The sequence below is a fragment of the Akebia trifoliata genome, chromosome 14, assembly GCF_017979445.1.
Source record: "Akebia trifoliata isolate Shusen 1 chromosome 14, ASM1797944v1, whole genome shotgun sequence".
In the NCBI taxonomy this organism is placed as follows: Eukaryota; Viridiplantae; Streptophyta; class Magnoliopsida; order Ranunculales; family Lardizabalaceae; genus Akebia; species Akebia trifoliata.
The window spans coordinates 32,905,448-32,931,297 of NC_141388.1; the positions used below are offsets into that span (position 1 = coordinate 32,905,448).

At 34.3% G+C, this 25,850-nt stretch overlaps 2 protein-coding genes across 11 annotated transcripts; one reads left to right on the top strand and one right to left on the bottom strand.

Annotated features, from left to right (window-relative positions):
- The first annotated feature begins 16,200 nt into the window (after positions 1 to 16,200).
- LOC147386828 (putative disease resistance protein At4g27220) lies at positions 16,201 to 17,904 on the top strand. The gene has a single exon (XM_086424628.1). The coding sequence runs from the start codon at positions 16,201 to 16,203 to the stop codon at positions 17,902 to 17,904; it is 1,704 nt and encodes a 567-aa protein (XP_086280754.1).
- A 1,587-nt stretch (positions 17,905 to 19,491) lies between these two features.
- On the bottom strand, positions 19,492 to 25,467 carry LOC147386829 (protein DETOXIFICATION 34-like). Of its 10 annotated transcripts, XM_086423489.1 has the most exons (8): positions 25,073 to 25,467; positions 23,840 to 23,920; positions 23,599 to 23,687; positions 22,881 to 23,234; positions 21,073 to 21,698; positions 20,770 to 20,884; positions 20,018 to 20,167; positions 19,492 to 19,928 (listed from the first exon to the last, which is right to left on the bottom strand). In XM_086423489.1, the coding sequence occupies exons 5-8, from the start codon at positions 21,690 to 21,692 to the stop codon at positions 19,647 to 19,649; spliced, it is 1,167 nt and encodes a 388-aa protein (XP_086279615.1). In that variant the 5' UTR covers positions 21,693 to 21,698; positions 22,881 to 23,234; positions 23,599 to 23,687; positions 23,840 to 23,920; positions 25,073 to 25,467; the 3' UTR covers positions 19,492 to 19,646. The 10 variants fall into 10 exon arrangements, with proteins under 10 accessions (XP_086279615.1, XP_086279616.1, XP_086279617.1 ...); XM_086423490.1 differs by lacking the exon at positions 23,599 to 23,687; XM_086423491.1 differs by lacking the exon at positions 22,881 to 23,234.
- Between the last annotated feature and the right edge of the window lie 383 nt (positions 25,468 to 25,850).

Sequence of the window (25,850 nt, forward strand, 5' to 3'; positions counted from 1 at the left end):
CTCACCTCAAAGTCTTCGGAAGCATTGCTTATGTTCATGTGCCTGATGAAAAATAACCAAGCTCAACGACAAGAGTGGGAAGTACATATTCATCGGCTATGACTCAAGATCCAAAGGCTACAAGTTGTACAACCCAATTACCGGCAAGATTCTCATTAATCATGATGTAGAGTTCGATAAAGAAGATTCTTGGGATTGGAACACACAAGAAGACGAGTAAGATTTTCTTCCTTACTTTGAAGAAGAAGAAGAAATGGAGCAACCAAGGATGGAAGAGACAAGAGAAGAACCTCGATAGCCAACTACTTCACCGATCTCACCCATCGGAAACCTGCATGAAGATTCATCATCAAGTGAAAGTTCGAATGAGAAGACACCATGTTTAAGAAGCTCACAAGAACTTTATGAGGTAACCGAAAATCAAAATGATATCACTCTTTTGTGTCTCTTTGGTGATTGTGAACCTCTAAGCTACCAAGAAGCGGCAGAAAGCAAGAAATGAAGAGACGCCATAGATGAAGAAATCAATTCAATCACAAAGGAAAACACATGGGAACTAACTACACTTCCACAAGGACACAAGGCGATCAGAGTAAAATGGGTATACAAGACAAAGAAGAATGCTAAAGGAGACTTGAAGAGATACAAAGCAAGATTGGTGACTAAAGGCTATAGTCAAAGAGAAGGTATTGACTATGATGAGGTATTGCTCATGTTGCTCATCTTGAAACCGTTAGATTAATACTTTCTTTGATAGCCCAAAATAGATTGAAGATCTACCAAATGGATGTAAAGTCCACTTTCTTAAATGGTTTTCTTGAAGAAGAAGTCTACATAGAGCAACCATTGGGCTATGAAGTAAAAGGGCATGAAGATAAAGTTTCGAGGTTTTAGAAGGCTTTATATGGCCTAAAGCAAGTACCGAGAGCTTGGAATACTCAAATTGACAAATACTTTCAAGATAAGAATTTCACCAAGTATCTATATAGCATGTACTCTACATCAAAGTTAAAAATGGAGATATTTTGATTGTATGCTTATATGAGGGTGACTTGATCTTCACAGGTAGCAACCCGAGTATGTTTGAGGAATTCAAGAAAGAAATGGCGAAAGAGTTTGAAATGATAGACATTGAGCTCATGTCTTACTACCTCGGCATTGAAGTAAAGCAAAAAGACAAAGGTATCTTCATTACTCAAGAAGGCTATGCTAAAGAAGTGCTTAAGAAGTTCAAGATGAATGACTCTAATCCAGTTGGCACGCTGATAGAATGTAGAATCAAGTTGTCAAAGCATGATGAAAGAGAAAAGGGAGACCCAACTCTCTACAAAAGCCTTGTTGGAAGTTTGCGCTACCTACCTTGTACTAAGCCGAATATTCTCTATGTCGTTGGAATTGTTAATCGCTATTTGGAAGCTCCAACAACAATCCATTTCAAGACTGCAAAGAGAATACTTCGGTACATCAAAGGTACAACCAACTATGGCTTGTTTTATTCATCTTCTAACGATTATGAGATAATTGGATATAGTGATAGCGATTGGAGTAGAGACTTGGATGATAGAAAGAGTACCACTGGATTTGTGTTCTTTATGGGAAACACTGCTTTCACTTAGATGTCAAAGAAGCAACCAATCGTCACACTATCAACTTGTGAAGCCGAATATGTTGCTGCAACATCATGTGTTTGTCATGCTATCTGAATATGAAACTTGTTAGAAGAATTAAATTTGCCACAAGAAAAGCCTATCGAGATTCGTGTTGACAGTAAATTAGTACTCGCACTAGCAAAAAATCCCGTCTTTCATGAAAGAAGCAAACACATTAACACTCTTTATCATTAAATACGATAATGCATTGGAAGAAGGGAAGTAAGGTTGTGAAATCGCCTCGACCCTTCTTCACTAAATAGTGGATAGGGGTTCAATTTATAAATGGGGGACTTTTGAGAAATAGGAGTCGCCACTTAATTTAGGTCTAGGAACCATAAATAACTCCAAATGGATATGGATCGGTCCACGGATCAAAGATATGGGTAAGGGGTCAGATTATGGGTTTCGGAAGTGTTAGGCACCGAACCCGCCCGATCAAGATGATCGGTCTCTATTACAATCAAAGATCATCCTATGGTCAACATACAAAGATTACGGTCAAGGTCACAGTCCAATCATCATCATTAATTTATGTTGGGTTTGCCAAACAAATCCTATGGCCAAAATTATCCCAATTATTACATGATCATTCTTTGAATTCCATAAAATATGGGAGGGTTTGAAAAAACCCTGATTAACTCCATGAACTAAAATCAATTAAGAAATTCCACCTATAAGTATTTCCCAAACTATCCAAAATAGAAACTTAGGATCTCTAAATTGGAATCTTAAGTTTTCCCAAATTAGAATTCAAAAAAATATGTATTGAATTCCCAAATTAGAAATTTCAAAAGATACATTTTCCAAAATAGAAAGTTTCAAAAAATGTAAATTTCTGAATTAGAAACTCCCAACTTTCCATGAATGTGAACCTTCTAAATATAAGGATGCAGAATCTTCTAAATTGGGAAATTGATAAAATATGAAATTCCTAAAATGAAAATTTACAAGTATGTGTCTTTCCCAAAATAGAAAATTATGCAACCTCCTATTAGAAGGTTTTCAAATATGAATTTTCTCATGATCTGCAAATAATTTCCTAAAAGAAGAATTATATGAACATGAAGTCTCAAATTAGAAAATATGGATTTGTCAAAAATCACCAAATTGAAAATTTACCAAACAACAAAAAATCCATGATATCGTACTTACCAAATTAGATATTGACAAACATCATTGTATAAAATTTTCAAATTTGAAAGAAAAATCCACAAGAAAAATTCCATGTTCATCGAATCCTTAAACTAACCAAAACAAGCATCCATACATGATTTTCGATTTTGTCAAAATAGTAGCCATTCAACAACATGCACATTCGTTAAAGCAAAGGGTGCATCAATCACATGGAGAAATCTGAAAATAATACAGAGAGTTTGAAAATCATGAAAATCCAATTCAAGCATAATAGTTGTCACATTCTAAAAAAAATCCCCTCATCCTATTAACATACAATGAAATAAAAATAAGAGCGACGCATAAAACTATTCCCCTAATCCTATCAATATAAAAAATGAATAAAACAAAAAAAACTAAAAATATATAAATTCTCCAAACCCTATCAATATGCAAAAAAAATACAAAAATATATATAAACAAAATATCCTCCTAATCCTACTAACATGCAAAGAATACAAATAAAAATAAAAAAACAAAAAAACAAAAAAAATAAAAATAAAAACAAAACATAAAAAAAATAAAAATGAACAAAAAAAAGAAGCATAAAACCTAAACATTCTCCTCTTCCTATCAATATGAAAATAAATAAATAAATAAATATAAAGAAACCCCTAACCCTATCAACGTGCAAAAATGAATAAAGCCTAAAAAACCCTAAAAAATATATATATGTATTGTCCTCATCAATATGCCAAGACAAATAAAAAAAATCATAGACAAGTATACATATAAATAAAAAAATATTTTCCTAACCCTATTGAGATGCAAAACAAATAAAAACATAGAGAAATATTAAAAAAAGGAGAACTCTTCTAATCCTACCAATATGCTAAAATAATGAATAAAAAAAAATGTAAACTAAATATGCTCCTAATCATATCGATATACAGGAAAAAAAAAAAGAAAACAGCAAAATGCATAAAAAAAATCTACTAATCCTATTGATATAAAAATAAGAATACAGATTAAAAAAAATAAAATAAAATAAAACTTACCTATAGAGACAGACGACGAGAGCCGATTCCTTCAAATAGGACCCAAAGGCTCATGAGGATCTGCTGCCAGGAGACGAAGACAGAGACAGACGCTCGGATATGCACTGTAACAATGTTATAGAATCAACTTGAAAAGCCCAAGCAGAGGGACGATTGTACTGTGTATGGAAAAGACGACGGCTGAAAGAAGTGGCTACTAAGATGCTGACTGAAGATGAAGGTTGAAGTGTTAGGGATGATGGAGGCAGCAAGGAGTCTTTCTTCTGTCCTCTCTTTTTTCCCTTTTCTTTTGTTGCTGCCCAAAACAGAGAGAGAAATTACAGAGAGACGTTGGGGAGAGGGCTGGTTGAAGAGAGGTGAAGATTGAGAAAGGGTTGGGCGGTACAGAGGGTGTGATAAAGAGGGAGGAGAGTTATAGAAGAGAGAGGGCTGAGAGTGCAGAGAAAGAGACGAAGGAGAAACTCCTTCTTTCTTCTTCTTCCTCACTCTTCCTTTCTTGGTTGCTGTCCAAGAGGACATGAGGGAGAGAAGAGGGAAATGGGGGGCTGTGCTGAACGTGAGAGAGAGGAGTCTGGGTTGAAAGCTGTTAGAGAAAAGATAAAGCTGAGATGGAGCTGAGGAGAAGAGAGGGAATGAAGATGGGGGTCGGTTCAGCCGAAGGGGCAGGTTCAAACGTCCAAGAGCAGTCAAGGGAAGAGAGATGAGAAGGCTTGGAGCGTTAACACAGCAACCATCCGAGCAGAAAGCGTGAAGAAAGAAGAAGATGACAGACCTTAAGCGCCCCCCTCCCCACCCTTCAAAAGAGAAGACGTCTTCTCTTTAATAGAAACGAATTTTCTATTTTTCGTTTTTTCTCTTTCTAAGTCTTTTGTTTTTCTTTCTCTTTTAGAGAATGATTGAGGGTGATCCCCCACTACTCGCAGCGCACTAGTAGTCCCGTATGGTCGATTGGTTTTAGCACTGATTTTTTATTTCTTGTCGATTGGATTCGTTTTGCACGATCGATTGGATTTTTATTCGTTTTGATTGGTCAATTATTTAAGATTTTTTGTTTTGAATTTTGAGTTTTTTAATTTGATTTTTCATTTTAGTGGGTTATGTAATTTTTAATTTAAGTTGATTTGATTTTGGTTTTGTTGGTTGATCGATTAAATTTGGTTACTTAAATTTTTATTATTTGATTTAATTTTAATTGTTTGATTTTAAATTTGAATTTAATTTTTTTATTTTATTAGATTTTAAATTTTAATTGTTTAATTTTTACTTTGATTTTTATTAGGTTAAATTTTAATTGTTTAATTTTGAATTTGATTTTTATTAGACTTTAAATTTTAATTGTTTAATTTTGAATTTGATTTTAATTGTTTAATTTTGAACCAAATTTTAATTGTTTAATTTTTTTAATTTGATTTTAATTTTTATTATATTTTCCTAAGGATCGAGATCTCTAAGTTGAGTTTGGAGGTCGAGGGGCATTTCGGTCATTTTACGACTTTTCCTAAATTTCTCTGTTTTCGTCGATTTGGGTCTCGTTAGGCTCGAAATCATGTTCTGAATACAATGGAGGTACTTTCGAGGTCTTTCGAAGGTCCGAAATTCATGAAGGGTATTTTCGTCATTTTGTGGACTTTTGCAAATTTTTACGAATTCTTGTGTGAAATTTCTTTCAGTCCTGACGTGATTATTTCTAAGTTTCAAAATCATGTTTTCCTAACGTAACGAAGTCTTTAGGTTATCGAACTGTGTAGCGAACCTAAACATACATGCTTGCTAAATCGGGTGTAAGGTGTAGCGATCCTAAACGTGCATAAATTTCTATATCGAGTCGTAACGAGTAAGGGAGATGAAAAGATTGAAAATGGAGGGAATCAGGGATAGTACTCACAAGCCTTCGAGTTCTTTGTGATCATCATTAGGAATTCACGATAACTAGGTGATGAATTGTCAAATTAGGCAGATGCAAAGATGGGGTGTCTAAAGGTTGGAATTCATGAAGTCTCAAGACCAAGTAGCAAATATCTTTACCAAGCCACTCAAGAAGGAAGCTTTTACTAAGTTACAAAGCATTCTTAGAGTCACAAATCAAGTTCAAAGGAGGTGTTGAATTAATAAACTTGATTTATTATAGATTGTCTCTAGAATTTTCTTGTAGTTACTAGAGTTTTTAGAATCTTCATTTATTTACTAGAGTCTCTTAAAATACGCTTGTATTTTCTAAAACACTTATTTATTAATTGGTATATAGGAGTTATCTAGAATAATCTAAATCATTTAATGGTGTATCTAGAATTGTTTATAGAGTCCTATAAATAGATATGTTCTCTCACCATTTTGTATCAACCAAAAAAATCAAGTTGAGTTCAATAATAATAAAAAAAACCTCTTCCATCAAAAAATATTCTCTCCAATTTTCTCTTTAAATCTCAACAAAAATACTACTTTGGAACGGTATTACAAGCTTACATTTACTACATTCTCGATATTAAATTACAAGTTGTCTATGACCCTAAAAGCACATAATGAGGATAACAATGTTGAATCCCACTATAATAATAACCTCTAACAATAGAGACAATAAGTGGCAGATAATGAGGATAACAAAGTTGAATTCCATTATAACAGCTAACGACAGAGATGATAAGTATAAGTGTCGCAAAAGATGGCATGTAGAGGAAAATGACCAAATGGGAATATAATATGTTTGTTGTGGTAAAACTCGATTTTTCTTTTTTAAAATAAATGTTTTCGTGCGTGGCGAAATAGGTTCTCCAACAAGATCAAAATTGTAAATCTTCTTATTTGATATGTCTAATACAATTAAAATCTAATGCCAACTATAATTAAATATATTACATATATCGGTAATGAAATCGATTATCATTAATACTTAAGTATTATAAATAACGATATATTTAATAAAAATACATACCCAACACATATTGAAATAAAAACTAACCTCTACCAACATTCCACTAATTTATTTCTAAGGTATTTAGATGTTTTCTCTTTGTTAATTTGTAGAAGAGTACTGATTGTATATGAGTTTATGAAGTAAAGCAATCATGATTCAATATAATATTTTGTTCATGCAAATAACAGAAAAAAAAAAATGGAAAAATTAAAATAAAATAATATTTAAAACAATGGAAAACTAAAGTTAATTAAATAACAAAAGTTTTCTTACCTTATAAATTATTTTACGATGTTGATAAATATTTTTTCCATTTTGCATATAACCAACATATCTTCAACTGGTTGAAGTAACAGGAAAGCTTTACATAAAATTCCTTGATTCAAATTTATTTCTAAATTTTCATTTGTAGATCTCTTTGATATAGGCGTGTGAAATTTCACAATATCTTCGTCGTCGTCATCATCAGAATTATTGTTTTCCTATTATATCAAACATTCAAATATATATTAGAGATATATGAGCGTAAATATTTAACTACCAAAGCACAACTTAATTCATATTTACCTCCAAGTCTATTATAAATAGATCTCATGGCCAAGCAACGAAACTACCGACAGAATTTATGACAGTAGTGATTTCATCTTTTTGTTGGCACAAGTATGAGGGATATGGTTTTATGACAACGAATATTGATACGCAAACGCGTCCGTCCGTCAATACTTCACTATGCACAGACTCATTTACGAGCCTCTCACAATAGGCTCCTTTAGCAACAATGATGATCTTCCACTAATCTAATGTCATCTTGCATTGTTTCCTTACCTAAGCCTATTACGAAATAGATCATAAGGTTGGTTTGCTCCCAAATAATGAAGTCAGATCGACTCTTCTTCCTTTTTCACTTTGAACCAAAATAGAAATAATAAAAAATATGCATTAAATGTCATACTTAACATAAGAGAAAAATGCTTGTATAAAGGAAATGAATTACCTCCAATTGTCTAGTATTAGAACCAAGTGTTCTTGAACCAACAGGTGACACATGAATTTTTTTTTTCAACCCAGACACATTGCATTCTAGCTTTCACCTCTTCTCATTACCTCTCATTATATTCTTATAATGATTAAATACTTCAACCTATGCAAGCACATTTTCCTCGAGCTCGATCACATTTGTCATTGATCCTTTACGAAGAATCTAGAAGTATTGGCTTTGTGTTACATATCATCCCAACCCCTGGACCAGATTGGGATGCTCGGGAGTCTCTAGTATCACAGAAAAAACATCAATGGATCCCTATGAGCTTAAGCCACCCTCCTCAGATTTTTTTAATAACTCATCCTATGAATAAATGCTAATAGATTCAATATTGATATAAATTTTTGAAGCTTAAAGAAATAGATAATTATATAAGACAACTCACAATTTTATTTCACTTTAGCTTCATGGGTTCATTAATATAATCTCCCTTTGAATTTTGGAGAGCTTTCTTCCAAAATTTCCATCGCGCAACTGATTCTTCCAATGAAAGCTCATCATTAACTTTCTATTAAATATAATTAACTTGAATTAATTATAATAAAATTTAAAAAAATTAAATGATAAACTTTGAAAGGCAATTATCATCTTCTCTATCAAGCCCAAATAACATTTTCTTTTAAGGCGATGGGGGTAAACATTATGAGACTATCTTTCAATTTGAATCATTCGAAGCTGTTGAAACCCCTCTGTCACTCTAGACTTAACGAATTCATCTCAATTAGTTTCTTAGATGAATTGGGATTTATATGAAATATTACGAAGTTTTTCATATTCCTCGTCGTTCATGTAAGGAATGATGTACTTTGTTGTTAACTTGTTCTTGAAATCCCTTAGATTTAAAATATTTACTATATTTATAAAATACTCCATATTGTCTTTGACTGATGCAGGCACTTGCTTTTAACTTTCAATACTTATAAGGGCATACTAGAGTGCCAATGACCCAAGGTATAAACTGAAACTCTTGTCATTAAGTCTTATTACAACCTACATTCTATCGTATTCAAGTCGTTTTCTATCATTACACCTAGCCAATTCTGACATCATTATTGAACTACAACTATTTTCTTATTTTCTCCATAACTGATAATAGTTTGAGATGGATCGATTTCTGAAATAACAATTAGATACAAAGTGTGATTCAATTAAAATGAATGGATATTAAAATAATCATAAAGAATAAAAATTATAATGTAAAGAAATACATGCATTAAAAATGCCTATGAATCGATCCACATTTTGTTACAATCATTTCTTATATAAGATTATATAAATTCATCATCATCAGCTAAATCAAATGATTCCATGTTTGGCAATTCATTGGTATAAGATTGAAGTTCATTGAAGACATCAACGACATTAACATTGATAAGATACTCTTTTGTAGCAGTTGATAGAACAATTAAATATTTTGAATTAAATTGGTCTTCTACATTAAAAAAAAAAATTTATTTGGCTAGGTAATGAAAAATAAAATTATCATTTTTATAATAAAATCTACCAAGCCCAACTATCGTGAAACCAAAGTCATCAGCTGTGATACCGTTATTGTCATTGTTGTTGTTATCGACCCAATCATATTTAAATAATGAAATCTTAAGTGTACCATAATCAAGAAACAATATCTCCACCAAAACAATTTACCTTATCAATTTATTTATTTCTTATTTTCTCGATCAAATTAATAAAGTTAATGCTATTGGATCGAAAGATGAAGTATGTTAATCCAAATATTAATCCCAAAATTCTATGATAATATTTAATAAGACGAAATCAAAGGTAAAATACTGAATCTCTAACCAAGCATAGTTTAACTTGAACTTATCTAAGATTAAACTATCAAAATTTTGAGACTAATTATTCTATTCAATGATTACTACTTAAGAAATTGGTCATAATGTAACATTCAACCACAATCAAAATAAATAACTATCTGAGGATCTTGTTTGAGCTTCATCAACCTCTCTAACGAATGTCTAGTCACAAATCACATGAATCATAATAAAAATAACATAAAAATTAAAGAATAAGAGATTAGGGAAGAGAAAAATATCTTTATTAATCTTGACTTTATTCTGGCAAAGTAATTCTTCGGTTTAAAAAGTTTTCGTAGAAACTAACCTAAAAACTATAACCTAAGAAAAGATAGAGAATTGTAAGATGATCTCCAAGGAGAAGAGATGATTTGACTCTAATCTGATATCTTATTTATAGAGACCAAATTAGGGTTTATCTCGAATTTGGATTACTTCCATATTTTACAAAAACTCAAAAATCTAATTTGATTCAATATGAATCATGCCACCTTATTGATATACGAATCTCAAGGAAAAATTGTTGATAACACCACACCACCTAAGGGGTTCATGGCGTCATGGTGCTTGTGGGTCTAAGGGACCTGAATTTTCATCTACAACTTTGTCTTGGGTCTTGGATTGCAATGCACCACTTCATTTGTCCTAGTTTATCTTTTTGGCTCTCGCGATTTTGACCTATTACACATAAATAACCATAATTAGTCCGAAAATACATAATTGATTTAAAAACAATAATAATAATGGACTATCAACATATTTTGTCTATTTATAGGATTTTATGCATTTTTCAACTTTAAATGTCTCTATAAATAAGGCCCTAGAATCAACTTTCTAGGCCCTAGTCACCTATATAGAGTTAATTGGGTAGTTACATATGTTCTGATAATTTTTCAAATGTGCTTTTAGGATATTACCATTCTCGCATGCAAAAAAATAGAAATATTCTCAGGTATGACATTTGACTTTTGAGAATAATGACATGCTTCAAATACATGTTTGGGTAGATTGGAGGATAGGATCTCTAAAAGCAAGGGGATGTGTTGTCTTATTGGTCTGATGGGTTTTATTAATGGTTGAAGAGAGAGCATCTTAAGAAGGAGAGAAGGGTTTGGGTTTGGGTTGATTTCTCATCTGCTTTTGTTTTCTTCAATCTCTTAACCATCAAACTGAAGAGAAGAAAAAGAGAGATGATGAAAAACAGAAAATACAATATGGGTGGTTGTTGTTGATGTTCCATGGAAGATGAAGAATTGAAGAGAAGAGATGATGCTGAGAGTATAAGCGAGTCTCATTATTTGACAGAATCGTATATTTTCTATGAAGCAACCTTGAGTCAAGAGTATTTCAAGGATGGAACATCGTAGGATCTCAATCATGCTAACAAGCAATTGAGTTGTCTCACTCTGTTCTTAATTGTTTGGTTTTGAATCGGGGGGAAATGGTGCATCAGCTAAAGATGTTAGTGGTTGAGACCAAGTAGAATTTTCAGGTGATTGATCATCTTTATGATCAATCTTTATGTTATTTAATTAATCTCTTTCAAAATTTCGAATTATTGATTTTGTATAATTTCATCTTCGTGTTTCTAATTTTTCATGTAATTTGAATCAATGATATTTGTTTCTAAGAAAATGACTTCAAAGAATAAAAGCAGCTGATTCAGAAAATAGTTAGATTTATGAAAGTTGAAGACAAGGAGCATTTGGGTCTTTTCATGTTGGTAGCTGGGGTCAAGGTATCTCCAATATTCAGCAACACATGTGTGGGTGGGGGGGCATGTGTAAAACAAATAGCGGCTGTCGCTATAATTCCAAAGACTTTTAAAGTATAGCAATGGTTTTGGGAATGGTTGGCCGTCGGTAAAACATACAGCAAGGAAGCTTTTAGCGACAACCACTGACGGCTAGTGTGACTGTCGCTATATGATTTTGCGACAGCCAATAGCGGCTGTTGCTATAGCCCTATTTTGCTGTAATGATAGATGTGTACAACATCATCATCTCCCCGAAAACTTTGTTCCAACAATTTGGGGTCTGTTAAAAAAACTATTGATCCTCTAAATTTATTTTGAAGTCACATTTTTTGTTACTTCATGAGAATTCAACAAGTACTTAGTTTAGCATATATGGAAATGTAGGACAAGGTATCAACAAAGAAGACATTGAAGGGTTAAATGTGCATTTTAAATCTGAGTTAGAAGTTTGTTAATTTTGTCATTTTGAATCCTAATTGTTGTAGAAGTTTGTTAGATACAAATGATGATGAAAAAAAAAAAACATATTCATTAACTCAAAAATCACAGTACTGTAGAAAGTTCAATCTGGGTAAGAAACTACACATGTATTGACTGTACAGTTGGGGGGTACAATTGCGATTGCTGTCATTGCGGCCTTTGGGGAATGAGCCGCTAGAAAAACCTTCAATATAATTTGGATAAGGAGTCAGCTTCTGCACTGCCTGGGCCTATACGTGCTCTCTTAATACCTTTCCCTACCACACTTGCGCATGGCACTTGCACCTGTCTTAGCGGAAGAATCAGTTGGAGTGTCCACCATTGTTTTTGTTACTCGTTTCTGAAGAGTTCGACACTGTTGGAAGCATGTTATTCAGGATACTTATTGATTTGGCCGAAATCATTTCCATGTCTTCCGAGGATAGAGGGGTTGGTTGTAAGGCAAATTGTTGTAGTTGTAAAAGCTGTGCAACCAAGCACAAAGTGAGAATTACTAACTGTTGAACAATAAAATAGATATTTTGATGTACTTGTTAACTAACACTCACTTTCTCATCCAACTCAGTGGAGATGCGCTGGAGAGTGGTTATCTCAGCCTTTACATCCGAGTGAGAAGGATCAGATTCGGAACCCTTCATTTCGTCCATGAGCCTCAGCAGCCGAGCGTAACAAACAGATAGATCTTTCTTTTAATAAATAATGGCTTTTTCAGGCTTTGTGCCAACCTCCATTTCCATACATATCCTAAAATATCTGAGATTTGGGTAAAGATTGTGATCAAGAAAAAAAACCAAAACCAAAAACTAACAATAAAGCAGAAATATTGAAAATCTCTTTAATGTCAGAAAAGGACAAAAAAAAAACAAAAACAAAAACCAAAAATTAGCAATACTTCTCTTTGATTAGTTTCAACTTTCACGTTTGATTGGAGAAATATATAATAGAAAAGAAAATGGAGAAAATTTATAATTTTTACTCTTACAGAAAACGTTTAGAACTGTTATTTTTTATTAACAGCTTTTCCGAACAGAATTACGAAACTACCACTGTACCTAACAGGGAAGCCTCTCTTGAAACCGTTCCTTCATGGCCAAGGCTGAGAAGAAGTACGGATAACATATACAGAGTCAAGTGTGCCACAGACCTCTTATGTTCATCACCACCCTTCAAAGCAAGTTGGCCATATGAATTGGAGCCATTTCTCCATGAAATGTCATAAACAACGACCAAACAAGAACATCTCTTAACACTTTCTAAAAATCTTACAGATATATAGATCTCAAAAGAATAAAAGAAAGCTACAGGCGTCATAATCGACAAAGCACAAAAACAAGATTTTCATCACTCACTTTGAGCAAAAATATAGTGAAAACGAAGGGTACATATAGACCAAAAGAGAGAGACTTGCCATTTAAAGTCACATTAATTTCTATAGGAATCTTGGTTAATTTAGTAAATTTTTAAATATCAAATTTAAATGCAGCATTCCCATATCTTCAAGGTGCATTTTGATAGGACCAAGATGAGTTGTCAACTCTATCCACAGTGGTTGGTACGTTACACCTAACTTTATACCTTATTGGGTTGATCAAACAATAAATCAATATGATAACAAAAATGGATCATCTAATCCTTAAGGAACAATCGCCTCGAATATGTCAAATGGAATGATCAACATCATTGAAAGTCTATCATCAAGATGACAATTTATTTGCCGTTCGTCGCGTGTGTATTTGTCCCTTGCAATTACAAACATTCCACTTTATCTAAATATTGCTTGACGAACCCAATCAATTATGCAACGTTAAGGAATGATCAACGACATTGAATGTCAATCATCAAGATAACAATTTACGGTGCATTCCGTCGCGTGTTTATTTAGCTCTTGCAATTACGAACATTTTCTTTTCAGAAAATAATATAATGATATTTTTAAGGTAGACTTTATTATCAGAAAGTGTTTGAATGTGCACATTACCAAAATGTAAACAAAAAAAAAAAAGTTTGATTAATAGTTTTGGAGAGTATAATATTAGGATTTTCCTACCTTGGTAGAAAACAATTATTTTCTTGGGGCTTGGGTGTGAGAATTTGAATTCTGTCAAGATGAGAAAAATATTCCCAAGAAGAATGATTTTCTTGTGGATCATTGACGCAACGTGAAATAATTAAAGGATAAGAAAATTTTGGAATTCATCAGAAAAGAACTCTCATAGAATTTTTTTTATTAAATGGAAGATAGCTTCTGCATTGTAAGTACAGTCCTTTAATAAAATGTGATTCTATTTTGTTCATTATGGGGCTTCAAGGTCATTTTATACCTTGGGCATGTGAGATTTGGTAACCTCCATAGTGCACAATTGTCTCTTCTAGCCTTTGATAACCTTCAGCTAGGCTAAAAATTAAGCCTAGCTATTGGTTACCTCCATATCAAGTTAAAATCACATGTGTCATTTTATCTGTTGGTTCCACGTAAGGTCTTTGCGACCACTTGAACATTGACTTGAGTCAAATCCTTTCTCGAAAGGACATTGGTGCTCTCGGACTCGGTCTAGGCAAAAATGAGGTGCTTACAATATGAATTACAAATTTTTGAATGAGCTGATTTTGATGAGGATGGACTCTATGATGAGGAGATCATCCTCACCAAAAATCAACTCATTCTAAAACTTTGAACCCCATCTAAACAAGTTCAAGAGTCGTAAATCGTCCATTTTTTTTAAACCAGATTTGATGGGGTTAGAAATTTTGGAATGGACTGATTTTTTGTGAATATGATCTCCTCATCATGGAGATCATTTTCACGAAAATCAGCTCATTCTAAAACTTATAAGACAAAACAATCCGGCTATGGTATGGGTTACCCTTATCAATTTGAGGGGTTCTTTTATAATTACCCATTAATTAAAGGTCTAAAAAAATTTGTGCATCAGGGATGTACGTATATGAAAAGCGATTCACATTGGAAATTTCGCTCGTCCATGAATGATGCCCACATGACTTTGGTGAGTCAACTGGGTTTTATATTTTTAATTTAAAAATATCAATTTTTAATAATTTAAGTATTTATATTAGTTAATTAAAAAAAATATTATGATGGGCAGTGTTAAAGGCACCCGAATTATTACCAAGGGCACCCCCACACCATAGCCAATTTTTTTGTCTTATATGAGTTAAAAGTTTTGGAATAGGCTGATGTTTTTTGTGGATGATCTTTATTGTTCATTGAAAATCAGTTCATTCTAAAACCTCTACTCTTATCAAAAGGGATTCACAAAAATATCAAACGATTTACAATTCTTCAACTTGTTTTGATAGGGTTAGAAGTTTTGGAGTGGACTAATTTTTTATGAGGAAGATCTCTTTACGATAGAGATCATCCTCACAAAAAATCAGCTCATTTTGAAGCTTTTAATCCATATAAGACAACAACAAAAATTACCTGCTATACTGTGGGGTGCCTTTAACGCTACCCTAAGATTTTTACTTTTTTACGAGGAGATGATATGGGCGAGTAACTCTCTATGGGAGAGGGAGGACAGATTTTACAACTATGGTCGTTGGTGTAGATGATGAGGATAAATTATTAGAATAAAATGGAGTAAACTAAACATAGAAAACTTCTATTCGGTTGATATAGGTAATTTAATTTATAACACAAAAGCAAAGAAAAGATATCTGTTTCTAATTTTGTGTGTTATTCCTTTAACGTCCTCTCTTTCATATAGACGTCTCTCTCTCCCTCTCTCTCTCTCCTTCGACGGACAACAAGACTACAACACCCTTTGTGCCTAGTAAGTCTTCATCTTCTTATTCTTCTTCTTTCTTTCTGCATGTTTGTTTGTATACTAATAATTTCTTTGTTGTTCTGTTGTCTCAATAAGTGAAAAAGAACACTCAGCCTTGATGGCTCATCGTTGTGCTGAAACTATTAATTGTTCTATTCTTTCTCACATTGGGTTCGTGATCTTATGCGAGAAAAATGTTGAAATCCTTAAAGAAAAATTGAGTTTTTTAACAAGTATGAGAGAGGGAGTAGAACATTTGGTCCAAATGGGCCGTAGGAATGGATATTTAACCAAACCACTAGTTCAATGGTGGCTAGATGAGGTGATCTCGGTTCAAGACGAGGCAAAGAAAATTATTGATAAAGCTGAAGAGATCACTAATAGTCGTTGGCATTATTTGGCTCGTCATCATCTGGGTAAAGAAGCACTAGAGATGATCCACGTCGTGGATCAACTTCTGTCTGAAGGTCAAAGCTTTAGTGACTCCTGCGCTTCAGTATCAGAACCTGCAACTTCCTACACCTTTCTACACAATTCTGATTTCCAGACTTTTTCATCCAGAGATTCTGTTACCAAGGAAATCATGACCGCATTGACGGACGAAAACATTCATATGGTTGGGGTATATGGTATGGCAGGGATGGGTAAGACTTATTTGATCGAAAATGTAGTGAAACAAGTGGGAAGAGGTGTTCTCTTCGATGTGATTTTGATGCATAAGGTGTCCCAAAATCCAAACCTTAAAAATATTCAATGTCACTTCGCAGCGCTATTGGGGATGAGAGAAGTTGATGAGGAGCAATGCAGTTGTCTAAGAGCAGAATGGTTATCAGAAACATTGAAAAAAGAGAAGCGGGTACTTCTAATCATAGATGATCTATGGCAGAGACTGGATTTAGCTATGGTGGGAATCCCTTTAGGAGATAATCACGTGGATTGCAAAGTTGTAATCACAACAAGAAGCCAAGATGTTTGTAATGGAATGGAAACCCAAAAGAACATCAAAGTTGAAGGACTATCAGAGCAAGACTCATTGATTTTGTTTCAACAGAATTTATTTGAAGTTGTCGATTCTACCTCTTCGAAAAGATTGTTTAGGGAGGCTGTTAATGAATGTGGAGGTTTGCCCTTGGCAATTGTTACGGTTAGAAGGAATATGCGAGCTAAGATGTACCGGCAGCAACATTTGTTGGAGATTATAGTTTCTCATTTGAAGAAGTCTACCTATTTCAATAGCCAGTTGCCCGTCTTCTCGTCGGTGCAGTCTAGTTATGATTACTTGGAAAGTGAAGAAATCAAATGGTGCTTGTTATATTGTTGTTTTTTCCCTAAGAATCACAATGTTAAGGAGGAAGAATTGATGAGATATGTGATGGGAGAGAAGCTATTTCGAAATGTCTCCACTATAGATGAAGGCAGAAGTCGATTGCATGCAATATTGGATAAGCTTATATCATCATGTTTGTTGTTAAAAGGTGATCGAGATGGGCATGTAAGGATGCATGGTGTCGTTTATGATATAGTCCTATCAATTGCATCTGAAGAAAACAATGGTTTTATTACAAAGGCGGGCTTGAGATTGACAATATGGGACGCGATTTTTTTAAAACCTGCATGCAAGAGAACGTCCCTAATGGGTAATAAAATATATAAACTCGTCTCGGATCAATCTAAATGTCCCCAACTCTTGTCCTTATCATTGTCAAGGAACTCTACTCTGAAGAAAATCCCTAAAAGCTTTTTCGAAAGAATGACATCTCTTGTGACTCTAGATCTACAGGACACTGGTATTTCATCACTACCACCATCATTCTCGTGCCTCGTGAAACTTCGGACACTCAATCTAGGGAATAATCCGTTACTAGATATATCTCTAGTTGGAAAGTTGAAGCAACTCGAAATACTTTCTCTAAGAAGGACTCTCATACAAAGGTTGCCTGAAGAAATAAGGGAATTGAGCAATCTGAAGTTATTAGACTTATCACACACCACCCATCTTGAAACTATCCCAAGGTACCAGTTATCAAGATTGTTTTACTTAGAAGAGTTGTACATGGAGGATAGTTTTAAGGGGTGGGAGACTGAGGGAATGGAAGATGGAAGTAATGCAAGATTGGCTGAGTTGTTGTCCTTGAACTACTTGCATATCCTACACTTACGTGTAGAGGATGTCAAATTTTTTTCCAAAGAGATGATGAGGTTTACATTCAGATTGAAAAGGTTTCAAGTGCAGGTAAACGATGGCCCTCCTACTATTGTTGAGACAATCAAACACAGCCAAGATTGAAACAGTTGGCTCAAACCATCACAGGTTCTCTTCTTCAGCACTCACTTGCCTTTTTTTCCCCCTCTTATATGATCACAAAGCCTAAGGTCTATTAACTTGCAGTTTAATTAATTCTCTATTTTCTTTGCAGCTTCTGTAGGTCATCTTCAACCTTTCCAATGGTCACTTGCAATGTTTTTCTCTTTAACAAGACAGTTGGTTGTTTTTTCTAGTTAAATTTGCTTCTTTGATAATAGTAGTTTGTTTCAATTTCAAATGTGAAGGAGAAGGGATGAGTTTCGCTTGTAAAAGCGACACCAAGGACGTGTTTAATTTTAATTTTAGGGCATCTGAATATTGATTATAATTTATTGTATGTTCTTTTTATTGTGTTTTGATCTTATGATTTTTATTGCTTTTCTTTAGACATTTAAATATAAAAAATAAGTACATTAGACCTTTCAATCATGTCTCATGGACATGTTCTGTTTATCAAGTTGCTTTGGGGCTTTAGCTTCACCAGCTTTGGACTTTGTCTATCAGTGGCCTATCCTTTTATATATCTAATAGCAGGATTTCATCTACTAGAAAAGGTAAAGGGAATCTAAGTCTATAGGACTTATTTGATTTATAGGGATTAGTATCTCAAGATTTATTGGTTCAAATGGTACTACTAAGAGCTATTTTTGGTAAATAATAATATAAATCTTTACTGATTTCAAATGAAAACAATTATTTTCTTTGGTTTTTGTTATCTTGGATTACAAGAGATTTTACATCAAAAACCCCAAGCACATGTGTCCACGAAACATGGTGAGTTCAAAGGGGTATTAAAAATAGCCTAGTTTCTCTTGTGTCTAGGACTAATTTAAGTTAACAAGACATCCGATATATACTTGGGGACATTTTCGTCTTTTACTATGTGGGACTATACTTTGGAAAGCAAAATATGTATTAGTACCTTCAGGATACAAATGGTCAAAAACTAACTGAAATTCCACTTCAATTCAAGATAGCTAAAACATAATTTTTTAATTTGAATACAGAATCCCTGCTTCGAAGAGAATGGGAGAATGATCTGACACTGGATTTGGGATTGCACTACAGTAAAATAGGGCTATAGCGACGGTATAGCAACAGCCGATATTGGCCGTCGCTATAGGGTTTTTTTTAAAAAAGAAATTTGTGATCTGTAGCTACGGTTTTGGCCGTCGCTGTAAAAGCTTTTGAAAAAAAAAATTTCAATTTTACACCAGCCCCTCATGTATTGCAGAATATTGGAGATACCCCTATGTTTTGAAATTGATGACCTTGACCACAAACATCAGCATTGCTGAATATCTTTTGAAATTGTTACCTATTACCGGACTGTGATACAAATTCCCACCAGACATCCTTGATGAGCTACTGATTTTACTTTTACGTTACAAAAATTAATGGACATTGAGTAATTAAAACAAAATATCTTACAAATACTGAAGTGTGATGTGATGTAAATATATAAGGAACAAACCCAACTCTCCATCGCCATTATTTTCTAGCAGACTTTGCATTGAACTGTGCTAGATCACCATATCTTCATCTAACGTCGGCCTCCTACACAATGGACACGTGGCACAATCATACTGTGGCCACCTGTCAATGCAGTCTTTGTGAAACAAGTGACTGCATTTCAACTCCCTGATCTCTTCTCCTTCCTCAATTTTCGATAAACATATGGCACATTTCTCTCCAAAACTATTCAAAGTAAACATCTTATAATGTCAGCTACATGGCTGGCTGGGTAACTGCTCATATAATTTATCCCTCAACCAACGATTCTTTGATCGCCTCTGTAGGAGCCCCCAATCAATAACAATATCCCAATATGTACTCGCGATCGCTGCAATGGCTGAGGTGATCCATGCAAACACCAACCAAACATTTGACTTGCTATTGGTCTGAGTATAAGCAGTCCTCATAACCACAGCCACAATAGTTGACATGTATTTCAATCCATTATATCCCTGCATTGGATCTTTCTCCTCATACAAGCGCTGGAGACACTACAACAGAATGAACTAATATCATGAGTGTGAACACATCAATAGGGAGGTTAATGGTAAGCAAATATGGAAAAAAAAAAAGGACCAACCTGAAGAAAGCGGAACCAATACGGAATTGTAGCTATGATGAAATTGAATGTGACATACACAGCATTATCCTTGCAAGTGGTCTGCCTATGTCGAAAGTCACCCCAAACATAGTAGCAGATGTAGAACTCAAGACTCCTAAGGGCTTGCACCTGAAACATAAGAATAAACAAGATTTCTTAGAATGTTGAGGATCTAGTTCCACATTACTTAACACAATCTAATTACCAGCCATTCAAGGTTGATGTGCTAATAGAGATTTTCTTTAAAGTATATGAAAAATTATTAAAAGAAGGTTAAATATTTTAATATTTATAAAAAAGTATCTGTTTGTTTCTTAAATTACCAAAAGAGTCGTGTTAATCTGACAACCCCATGTGACATATTCAATTGACTACTTGACCTGACAAGTTCGGGAATCGTAGATTTGCACTCCGTAGGAAACATTGTTCTCTCAAGATACACTTTTTTTTTATAGGAAAGTACAGCCTTGTATCTTGAGGAGCGCAAATCTACTGTTTTCAAACTTGTCACATTGGGATAGTCGATTGAGTTTGCCACGTGGGAAAGTCAAATTATCAAGATTCTTACTAAAAACGAATTAAGTCTACTAGTGTTTGAGCTTTGAATGTGTTAAAATACCTAGTTACTTTTATACTTAATTGTTCCTCTATATAAAGAAACTTAGCTTGAGCCATGGAGTCAAACCTGAATCTTGTCAATAGATATGTAAGAGAGAGAGAGAGAGAGAGACCATGACAAAGACAGTTATAGCATGAGGTTTGAGCTTTGGATTCTTGTCAACAGGAACATCTGAATCTCTCAAGAATGAAAACAGCTTCTGTGCCGACGGTGCAATTTCAAATATCCTGCAATTGCATGCCCCCACACCCACACCCAAATCCAAATCCAAATATTATAATTTAATTTAAACTTTTACACATAATCCATCCCACCATCTCAAAAAGACAATCCAAAACATTTAATATCTGGGCATCAACCATGAATTATACTATAGTTTTCTCAAAATTGGAAAAAATTAAGGATATCTTCTCACCAGATGGAAATAGAGCCAACTGCGATCACCGCATTTTTAAGGTGGTCGGTAAGAACGACTAGAACCATCATATACCAAATTTCTAGACAAAGCATCACAGCAGAGGCCAAGGAGAGGCTAACAAATGCCCAAATCTCATTGAAGGCTAACCAGGAAAATCCCTTCCACCCACCCTTACACCAACCCATAACATAAGCTGCCTGTGCCAATGCCACGACCCAGCCCGAGATGTCGTACGCCACAACAGCCCCAGAAATACCCCACCCGAACACATAGATAAAGAGCCAAAGTAAAATTACATGAAATATCAGAGCCACAAACCCAATATATGCAAGGACCCCAACCTTGCTTTGGGACTGTAGGAACTTTTGTGAAGGGAAAGCGATCGAAAGGGAAAACATTTGAGGAATGATTTGGATTGCAAATTTTCCAGCGAGTTTGGCAATATAATCTTCTTGCCCGAGAAGCTTTAGGACAGGTGTGGCAAAGATGTACATTGGGGTAAGGATGATGCAAGTGACTGTAAGAATTATAAAAGAGCGTTGCATGTAGACGCCAAGCATGAAGACCTGTCCAGCACCAAAGGCGTGCCCGCATAGTGTCTCAAGTGCACTTCCCATACCAAGCTACCATTTTGAATAATAGTTTATATGAAATAGAAAAAAATAAATAAATAAAAATGGGTGAACAATAGTTCAATTAGCAAAGTATTTTCAGGGGTGGGAGTGATATTATATGCAAATGGTTAACATAAAGAAATAACAATAATTATCCCTTTTACAATGAAGTAGATAAAAAGAAAAAGGAAAGTAATAACTTGGACTAGTTGTAAGAGTAGGAAATGAGAGTTGATTTGTTAATATACAACTGCCAACATGAAATCCAAGACCAAATCATAAAGGCAACAAAAATAAAAGATAAAAACACAAGATTATCATATTCAATGGATTATGCAAGGGTGTGGAGGGTCTGGCCTTCACTAAGATTTCGGGGGCAATGCTTCTAATCTGAACTGTATGAGATCCAATCCAAAACCCAACAATATTGAAATAAGGGAATTTTGGATATTCTTCGGGACAGTTGATTATAGTTCAAAACAGAGAGAAGGCTTTCATCTATTCAGTGTGTGGTAGCAAGTAATCTCTAAGGTTGCTTAAGAATATTGTGATTTATTTGATCTTGAGTAGACATACTGTCAAACTAGGTAAATTTTCTGTGTTCTCTTATGTGTGATCGTTATTTTCTTTTGTTGCATCATTTTTGCTTAAACTACAGCCCGAGATATTTTTTTTCCCCCTTATATCTCATTCAAGCCTTCAAGACCCCAAAACCCTAATATTCATTCTTCCGTGACCCTAGAAAAGAAATTACATTGTATTTATGCATTACAAAAATTGAACCAAGGAAACTTGCAGGGGCAGACCTAGTAAGCAGCTGGTGGGGGCAATTGCCCCCACAGAACTTTGAGACACCCTATATTTTCAACTAATTACATGCCCCATTTGTCCCCACTCCCTCACCTCTCTCCCCATTTACCCCCACACCCTCACCTCCCTCCAATTTCCCTATATTTTCAACTAATTACATGCCCCATTTGTCCCCACTCCCTCACCTCTCTCCTCATTTGCCCCCACACCCTCACCTCCCTCCATATCCTTGTTAAAGTCAACTGTGCCAATCATCTCTGCAACACCACAAAACTGCCCACTTGCATTAACCTGCATTGGAAAGAATCCCTATCCGCAGAGCTTAAAACAAAACCAAAGATGGAAAAAAGCAATACCCAAATTGATTATAAGAAAACTCACAGAAAAGAACAGAACATACGGGACAGCCTCTTGGATTTCCAGCAGCTATTGTTTGTGCATCTTGATACGCTAGTTCCAGTCTCTTGTTCCCATTAGGAGTACTTGACCATACATTATATTTAATGCTCTTATGCACATCATCCTCACTATACAATTTGATTACAAAGAACTTGGCATTAGCATAGTTTACAGGAAAATCTTCCTATCCACCACTGCCCATCCACGTGCATTTGATCCAAAGTCGAGTAAAACATTAGTAATGGGAGAAGCAACTTTTAATGGGCTACGGATAGTGGAAACCTTCCTAACAGGCAATTGATCCGCAGCTTGACTTGAGCCAGTAGCATTTCTACCCTGGAAACACATCATTTCAAACAATGATCTAAAGATCAATTCCTGGAGCATTTTGTACGAGAATAGGCAGACATTAGTACACACAAGTTTAGTGGCTGAGTTTGGGGCTAATTTCCAAATTTTCACAATTTATGAAGCAACACCTGCATTCCTGATCCTTCCTGTCGCTACCATGTAAATGGAAGACAAAGGACTATACCATGTACAATGTTAAATAGACCTCAATGAATTAATGGCATCACAATCATTATAAAGATATCTCACTCGTATCATAAATTCAGGGAAGTATCCATCATTTTTTTTTTTTTTTTTGCTCATTACAAAACAGAAAACTAAAGTAATGTTAATCAAATAGAAGAAATACCTGAGTAACTTGTGATGAAGCTGACTGAGAAACACTACCAGAAGTAAGATTAGTGTGTGCCACAGGCTGCTTACTAGATGCCACATTAGCTACAGAAGAATGGGTTCATGGGTGGGTTCGATTTCATTCAATTTTAAACATATCTATGAGTTTACATTGATATAAGAATCAAAAGCTCATATTTACACAGCAGGACACACATTAAAAACAAAAAGAAGCATAAAGAGAAAAAAATCATCACCACAAGCCTGATCTCATCTTTGCTCCACTGCCTTTGTTGTCGACTGGAGACCTTCAAAGCTACATACACTACGAAGATTTGCTGCATATAAAAAAAAAATTCAGATATCTACAAAACCTGATTATTTATGTCTTGAAATATGAAACAATACCTTATCTTTTCGCTCATCCTTTCTCCAGGCTTGGGACCGGCAATGTAAAATATTTAATTTTACATTGGCGGAGTTAAAAAGGGGTTAGTTACAAAAAAAAATAATATATATATATATATATATATATATATATATATATATATATATATATATAGTTATTAATTAAACAACACGTATGACTCTGTATCCATGCTAAGTCAATTGAGTATTGACCGAGTGAAGACTTCCTAGTTAGTATATCAGCACTCTATATTTATTTATCGTTACACGTGGCAATTTCTTTCATTCACTGTTTGACAAACCACTTAGTCAAAATAAAATTTTGACTATGACCCTAAAAATTATCTTCAACGTTAAAATGTCAAATCATTGGGATAATTAATGTTTTTCGGTTAATATTTTATAATTTAAATATTAATTATCCAAATAAAATATGATTATATGATTAAGAATCTTTTTAACCAAAGCTCAAACAACTCAACATCAACCAATTTAATAATTCATCAAAAAGAAATAAACCACAATTCAGTTAGGAATAAAAAAATTCAAAAGACTAAGGAAGCCAAGGAGTACATACATGATCATAGCAAACTATTACATTACTTATTTAAATTTGTTTTTCCTACAAAATTGGCACAAAAATATTTTACAGAATGAAACTTACTTCAAATTTATTCCCTCCACCCATTACATACAAACTTAGTTAATCTGAACTTAAAGCAAATAAAAAAATTAATACAGATCTAAGAGTAAACTTGATAATCTGAGTGAGTTCTGAGATTTGATAAGCAAAATTGGGGAGTGATGGTCTCCTGAAATCTGATTTTGTCCAATTGAATATTAGTTAGCTATAAAAATGAGAAAATTAGGGTCTTAGTTTGAAATTGAACCAAAAATTGAATTAAAATCATAGAAATTGGGATTTTGGTTTGAAATCAAACCAAAATTTGAATCAACACTATATAAATTAGGATTAAACAGAAAAATCAACAAAATATACAGGAAAATAAAATATGTAGAAAAATCTAGGGTTTAGGGATCGATTGAAGAGAAAAATTAACAAAATATGTATGAAAAAATACCTAAATTTTCGAGGTCGAAATCAGATCGGATTTGCTTAGTTGAACCCTCACGCATTTGAGAGATCAAGAGAGAGAGAGATCGATAGAGAGGTAGAGAGAGATCCACAGAGATAGAGGCTTCGTTTTCGATTTGCAGACGAGAGAGAGTGATTGAGGCTTCGTTTTCGAGTGTCGATTCCTTCTCTACTAAAGCAATCAACGGAGATGTGAGAGAGAGAGTGAGGCTTCGTTTTCGAATTTCAGATGAGAGAGAGTGAGTGACATTCGAGTTTCACACGAGAGAGAGAGTGACATTCAAGTTTCAGACGAGAGAGAGTGACTGATTTCGTTTGAGACGACAGACAACGAGGATGAAGGAATCGAAAACGAGAGTTTCAGACTAACTCGGACAAATTATCAGCGAGAGTGAGTGAATGAGTTAAGAGCTAGAGTGACTTGGGCGAAATAAACATTATATAGCGACGGTCAAACTTTGACCGTCACTAAAAGTCGTTGTGATAACTAATTTTTCTTGTAGTGTTGTTAATTGAATGATGGATGCAAACGTGTCCTGCCAGCTAGAGTTCACCATAAATCTATCCAACCAGGTAAAAATGGCAACTCCAAGATCGAGTTCATTCCCCATTATTGCAAATCTCCTTCAATTTTGAGATTGGCTCAACCCTTGTATCCTTTTCAAAAGAAAATTTGATGGCATTGAAATCGCCCTCTAAACACCATAGACACCCGAGAACACCCAAGTAGGAGATGAGCCCACTTCGATTCTTGCAAGACCTAC